Here is a 7134-nt window from a genome sequence, read left to right as displayed (position 1 = left end):
TCCTGCTGCTTCTTTTAGTTACTCTATCATACTGTTTCTGTAACCAACTAGCTGGTCTTAGGTGACAATTTCAGTTGTGAAGTTTAAGCAATAACCAGTTGAGGAACTGAGAGTGAGAAATGTGCATGAAGTGCTGAACCTCATTTTCTGGCTTCAGCACTTCTTGAAAGGTAACTGTGTGATGGCATTATAGGTCTTCTGAGAAAACTGGAAATACTTGCTGATTGATTATGAGATATTGGTTTTTCTGCATCCTCTTTTTCATCTGAAATGCAGTACATCAGAAGAGGAACTGCAGTGAAGAGCATCAGAAGAATGTAGATTACTCATAAGCACACTGAAGGGAACTAAAAGTAGCTTAGCCTCTCCTGTAACATCGCTCTCCATGCTGTGGCTGTGGAAACTGTACAGTTATGTTGTATTCTCATTGCTGACGCAAGTTTGGGAATTGATTTACATGGAACCTAGTCTGTAGTGGAAATTTTGCAGACAGCACACCAGTCCCTCAATATTGCTTCCTCCTGGTGGGAGTCCTTCAGCCTCAGTTGCTACATTCTCTGTTGTTTTTAACACTCAGCTGGAAGTTTGCTATTGCTATTTTTTCTTTCAGTCATTATTGGTGGACACAGGGAAGAGCAGAAATTACTGTTCTTAAAACCCTGCATTCATTCTTTCAAGCCAACTAGTAACTTTGTCTTCTGTTGAAGTGAGCAGAAGTGTAGGTGTTAATTTTAGTAAAGATATTTCTTGCTCTCTTATTAGAATGAATTGGTAGGGAGAAAGAACATCCTGTCTTGGGATAGATGAACAGGCATGTTGGAAGTGAAAGGCACCTAGAATGTACAGGAGATCTTTTGACCTGAAATATCCACATGAGCTCTTTCATGCATTAAAGTAAAACACAGGGAAAACTGAGGATTGTTTAAGTTCTGCTCTGAAGTCAGGCTTCCTACCCCTCTGACTTCAGTTTGGCTGTGGATGTTGCCTGTGATTGCTTGTGTGAGTTGTCCCAGATTTACATGTCTAATTGTCACTAGCACATAAGAAAGGGAGAGTAGATTACTAAATGTTTTGACATTCATACAGAAAGCACTTTTCTTTTCAGGTTGTACCCCAACAATAATGATGTTGTGAATTTTGCTTCCTGGTTTGGATTTGCATTTCCAAACATGATTCTGATGTTGGTGCTAGCTTGGCTTTGGTTACAGTGCTCCTTCATGGGACTCAAGTGAGTGTTCAGCTACATGATATTGTGTAAATGCCTCAGTAAGCTTGTGCAGATCACCTTACTGAGAAATCTTGGTAAAACACATGCACTGATAAGCCAGGAAACCTTTTGTGTCCATGAGAGATATACTAAGGCAAAAGCTTTATACATTCTTAATGTTCAGACAGAATTGCCTTTTTATTTTTCAATCTCACACCAGCCCAGGGAAAGCTGGTATGGCTCTTGCTACTCTTGATTCAAACCTGAGCTTTTTGCCCCAGGTTGCCCCAAGTTGGACAGACACTGACAGCCATTCATAGACCTCATTCTTCTCTGAGAACTGGCACTTCCCCATGAAATACTTTGACACTGTTGTAATTTCTTTGTTTCTGGCCTTTGCTGTAGTCTCTGCCTGTCCCCAACAGTGATAGCTTCAGAGAGGCAAGCATGTTAAATCCCTCTAGTATGCTAATACTTACAGTATTTTCTTCTTCCTTTTTCTTAAAGCTTTAAAAAAAGCTGGGGCTGTGGAACAGAGAGAACTGCCAAAGAAAAAGCTGCTTACAATGTGCTGAAGGCAGAAATGAAGAAGCTAGGCCCTATATCTTATGCTGAATTCAATGTCCTCCTCATGTTTGTATTGCTGGTGCTCTTGTGGTTTTCCAGACACCCAGGCTTTGTAAAAGGTTGGGCCACCAGACTCTTCCCAGAAGGAGAAAAGTAAGTTGTTAGGGGTTCTTCATCCTTTAGCCTCTTTGTTGCAAATCAGATTCCCTTGCTCTTACATTCCATTTTGAGTGAGGGGTCATCCATTCCAGCCTTACCTGAATCCACATGTTTGATGGCTTTGACCCAATAGCTTGTGCATGACATCAGCTGATCTATGGTTTGACAGTCTGTACTGCAGTGAAGGGTGAAGACTGGGACATGGAGCAAGCTGAACCTCCTAAAAACAGATAAAATTCTGTAGTGCTGGTCTCGGTCACACTGACCTACACCTTGGTATTTTGTTTGTATGAGCTCCTATCAGTCGTGGTATTTGAATATTTGGCAATATCACCTCTAGCCAGTACCTTAGAACTCACTGCAAAATTGATTTTGTGCTTTAAATGGCTTCTTTGCATAGTGGCCATGGCATGTTAAGAACATAAAATGCACTTTGGGACTATCATTGAGGCCATTTCTTTACAGGTCTGTCTTTAAGATCCAAGTGGTGAATCTTAGCTTCAGCACAGAGAAGGAGCCCTGCTCCAGGAGTTGTTGTCATCTGGAACTCTGGTTATTAATGTGTATCAAAGCTCACTTCTTTTACTACTGTTTTTATGTTATGGCAGATTTGAGAGACCTCAGACATGAGCTAATGACTCATTTTGTTCAAATACAAGCCCCAAGCAGAATGGCAAAGGCCAGTCCCTGGAACTCTAGAAGGCAGCTCTCTTCTAGGAGAAAGATGTCACTTTTCTAAGCTATATTCTCTCTTCTTCATTAGGTATATCACTGATTCTGCTCCAGCTGTGTTTATTGCCCTGCTATTGTTTATCCTTCCTGCTCATAAGCCCAAATTCATAGCCTGGAATTCAAGCATGTCTGACCCTGAACAGACTGAAGAAGGTATTTAAAACATTGTGAAAACATTGTGAAACAACTAACCAGCTCAGCTAATGCAGCAGAAACATACACTGGATTTGCATGCAGTTCTTTAGAGCAGCTCACCTTCCTCACTTGCTGGGCAGAGCTGGGGCATGTTCCCTGCTCCTGTGTGTTGCTCTCACCCTGTTCAGGTTTCTTAGCAATGTGCATCTGCCCATTGGGTCTTTCCCTGGTATCTTATAGAACAGGAGACAAAGTGTCTTCACTCTCCTAAAACATGTTCTACTTTTCATTTTTTACTTCAGATATAAAAAAGCCATTTTTATCAGCCCCGCTGCTAGACTGGAATGTGGTTCAGAGGAAGATGCCCTGGAGCATTGTGCTGCTGCTGGGAGGAGGTTTTGCTTTGGCTGATGCAAGCGCAGTATGTCCTGACATCTGTTTTTCACTGACTCAAAGACGAACTTCCCTGGTTTGTTATCTAGTCCTGTATTACTGGGCATGCACCCAAAGCCAAACCCAGTAGAGATGTTCAGATCTGGAGTCAGATCTAAATTAGCAAAAAATGAGGAGAGGTAAATGTTTGTGACTTTTTTTCAGGAATTTTTGTGCTCTGACCAAGTTTCTTCAATTTATCTTACGTCTTGGAGGCTGCTGAGAGTTTGGGATCTTCACTGGCTGGACAGTCCAGAACAGCATCCTTTCTTATTTCTGTAATCATCCCAATCTCAGCCCTGGCTAGAAAAATAGAAGTATACTTGTAAAATTTTCAGAACCATTTGAGGTTTGTTTAAAGGTTATATATGTGCAAACTTAAACCAAAACTGCTACTGAAGTGGTCAGAAAGAAAATCATTGTGGTAGGTACCTCCCAAAATTTTGTACAGTAGGGTTTATTGAACTTCTTGTCAGTGGCTATTGCCAGGACATATGCTGCATTCTGTAAGCCCAAGGTCGGATCCTCTTTTCATAAATTCACAGAAAAGGTAGCTGAATTCCCAAAACAGGAAAGAGTCTTGAGGTGAACCACATTGTTTCCTTCAGGACTGCTAAGATGCATCTAAATCAAAGCAAGCTATCAGCAGTGCCATGCTTTGGAGAAACTCATGTTCATGTCTAAGTTTTGTGACTAAGTAGGTTTAAACCATGTGGCAAATTCAAGCTCTAGGGCCTTACATTCATCTACATACATCACATGTAAATTATTAAAGCTCCAGAGCATTAGAAGCCATGGAGTCAGAGGTTTTGTAACCTGTATAAGTCAGTTATTCCCTGTGGTCCTACTACGGAGCATCCATACAGAACCATAATCTTCAGAAGCCTTAGGAAAACATGCCAGGAAGTTTCTGGATGATTCATTAAGTATTTGCAATTGTCTCAGAAATAATTGTTTCTGTTTAGCAAAACCCCCATAATGTTGTAACCAAAGCGTGAGCAAGTATTTGGTTTCCAGAAGAATCAGAAAAGTGGGACTCAGGATTATGTCTAGTTGACAAGAAATTTCTTTCATGTTTGTGACAGGTCATTGTACTTTCCTGGACGGTGTTTATATAACTCAGGACTCATTTATCATTCTTTGGTAGGAATATTGCACATGACATGACTTCCCTGCTCATGAGTCAGGGGTTCTAAACCTCACTGAAACCCACTTCTTCTCCCTTGTCAGAACTCTGGGCTCTCAGCCTGGCTGGGTCATCAGATGACTCCACTGGGATCTATCCCACCATGGGCCATTGCGACAGTGCTCTCGCTTATCATAGCTGTCTTCACTGAGTGCACCAGCAACGTCGCCACGGCCACTCTCTTCCTGCCTGTCTTTTCATCCATGGTAAGATGACTTCGTCCCGTTACCCTCTCAGCTGTGAGATCAGTTAAACTGACAGTCTCAGGCCACAGAGCAATATCATATTTGTTGTCTTGGATGTCACCCCATTGTTTCCTCACTGAAAAGGAATCTGAGTCAAGCCCTCTGTAAGGTGTGTGCCTTGGCCTGAAGAAAGTGTATTGAGAGTCACTTTTCCAATACAGATCAGCAAACATCAGTTACTTCTCATCATTTTGCACTTGACCCATCAACTTAAAGCTGGAAAGGCACACACACAAACCCAAACCAAATTCCAGCACTTTCTGTGCATACCTGTGACTGATTCATTTCACAGTTTCATACTGGAATACACAAAGTGGTAGGCCTGATTATTAGAAATGTGTCATTTCCCATATGAAACCAGAACAATTTTAAAACTTACAGAGGAAAACCTGGCAAGTTTTGCTGCCTTTTCTGAGCAGAATCAAAGTTGTGGCATAAAGGCAAAAACAGGTTATGTTGTTCTTTAATTTGGAAAGTACAAGTGCTTTATTCTGGACCATTTCATCAAAGTAAAATTATCCCAATCAAAGTACTAAGCTATTAGTGACTTAAATTGGCACTTAAGTTCTGAGTTCCACAGAGTTTATGTAAAGTCTAAGAGTGTCACTCCATGTACCTAGTAATTATAATCCCATCCCTGTGTTCCCTGGCAAAGGGTGGTCTGAGGTCAAAGAAAAGATTGTTGGATATATTTGACCAGAACTCCAAATTATACCATAGAGCAAAACAAACAACAAGAAAGAATCAAGCCTTGGTTTTAAGTATTGTGGGACAGGGAACGACAGAAAAGTTATCTTTAAGCACATGTGAATTTCAGAATAAAATGTTTATAAATTACACTGGTGATGTAATACCAGGAAACAAAACAAGTCTGTGTGTCTCAGTGGTCTAGGATCAATTGATCCTTTATGCTTTTCCTTTGGAACACCTTCAGTGCGATATTCTCTCCATTTCATTGCAGGCTGCATCTGTCAAGATCCACCCTTTGTATGTTATGCTGCCTGGTACTCTCAGTGCTTCCTTTGCCTTCATGCTCCCTGTTGCAACACCACCAAACGCAATCGTGTTTTCCTACGGACACATCCGTGTTTTGGATATGGTAAGTGTGATAACTCCCTGGTCTCTTACCCAAAACTCTCTATTGCCTTTATCCTGAAATACAGTGAGAGTTTCATTTGCTTTGCTGAGTATTTCCAAAGTCCCAGGAAGCTCTTGTGGGTTGTCACTGCCACCCTGTGCCCCTCTCTTCTGCAGTTAATACTGTGATAAAGATTTGCATCTCTGTATTAAGACTACTTTTCTGACAGGCTGTGGGAGAAATAGCGCCCAGCCCAACTGAAATGAAAAGCTGACAAGTCACAAGTCTCTGAAACCTGAAAGGTTAAAGTGCAGGCAGTGCTCTGCAGGGTTCTGGGGCTTTGGCAAGTGTCTGTGGCCTTGTCTCCATTGGAGCTGGAAGCAGAAGGTAGCAATCAGTAGCTCTTGGCTCTGGTCCTCTGATTGCCTGCCTGACAACACAGGGCAGGTCCTGGGAGGAACAACCAGATGTTATTGGTTTTCTAACTGGAATCTCAAGGAGGGCAGAAGCTGTTCCCTGACTAATAAGAACAACTTGTTGTACATGCCTTAAAGCTCCTAGTCTGGTTGTATACAAGGCTCTGCACCATGCGTTTCACCTAAGCCAGAGTGTAAGGCAGTGGGTACAATGGCCATTTCTGTAATTTGTTTTATCATCTTTTTTGTCTATGTACAAATAGGCCTTGCTGCAATTTGCTGTGCTGGTGTTCAGGTGTTGCTGGTTTGGACTCGCTGTGCTGCTGTTTGGTTATTGTTGGTTTGGACTTTTGCTCTCATAGGTTAGATCTGGAATAGTGATGAACATCATTGGAGTCCTCTGTGTCACACTGGCCATCAACACATGGGGAAGACCTATGTTTGACCTGGACACATTCCCAACCTGGGCAAACAGTACAACGCATCAGTGAGCAGTGAAGAGTTCGTATGTTAAACAAGGAAAGGACCCCTAATATTACTCCCTGTTGCCCGAAGTCCTGTATAGAGTCCATCACTTCAGATCCAGTATGGGATGTTTGCTGCCTTCTGGCAGTCACACATCAATCAGTTCAGGCGTGAACCAACTCAAATTTATTCCAGTCGACCTGGAGCGAAAAGTGTCGTTTAATTACACAAGCCTAAGGATCATGTGTCTGGATCACATGTATGATCAAGTGATCCCTTGTACATCTGATCAAGGTCAAGAATTAGAATTTATCGAATTTTCAATAGAGAGAGGGGAGGCTGTTGTATCAAATGATTTGAACTATTATATCACTGGTATGCACTTGTAAATCTACCGTTGAACACTGCACTCAGGCAGGAGCTGAGAATTCTTTAACTATTTCTTATATCCACAAGTCAGCAACTGTACAGAGAAGTCCCTGTTGTCACTTGTCTAGTGAAGAAGGTGTACA

General features: G+C 41.8%; 1 protein-coding gene across 1 annotated transcript in view; it reads left to right on the top strand.

Annotated features, from left to right (window-relative positions):
- The window catches only part of SLC13A5 (solute carrier family 13 (sodium-dependent citrate transporter), member 5), a 9775-nt gene extending 3121 nt beyond the window's left edge, over nucleotides 1-6654 (top strand). The window contains 8 exon segments of the mRNA XM_009069875.1: nucleotides 797-811; nucleotides 1106-1228; nucleotides 1715-1927; nucleotides 2697-2818; nucleotides 3103-3221; nucleotides 4463-4624; nucleotides 5625-5762; nucleotides 6520-6654. Coding sequence (XP_009068123.1) covers nucleotides 797-811; nucleotides 1106-1228; nucleotides 1715-1927; nucleotides 2697-2818; nucleotides 3103-3221; nucleotides 4463-4624; nucleotides 5625-5762; nucleotides 6520-6648 — 1021 coding nt within the window. The 3' untranslated portion in view covers nucleotides 6649-6654.
- The last annotated feature ends 480 nt before the right edge of the window (nucleotides 6655-7134 follow it).

This window comes from Acanthisitta chloris, unplaced genomic scaffold, assembly GCF_000695815.1.
Source record: "Acanthisitta chloris isolate BGI_N310 unplaced genomic scaffold, ASM69581v1 scaffold41342, whole genome shotgun sequence".
NCBI lineage: Eukaryota > Metazoa > Chordata > Aves > Passeriformes > Acanthisittidae > Acanthisitta > Acanthisitta chloris.
Note: the sequence above shows the minus strand (reverse complement) of the source record. Positions and strands in the feature narration are given on the sequence as shown.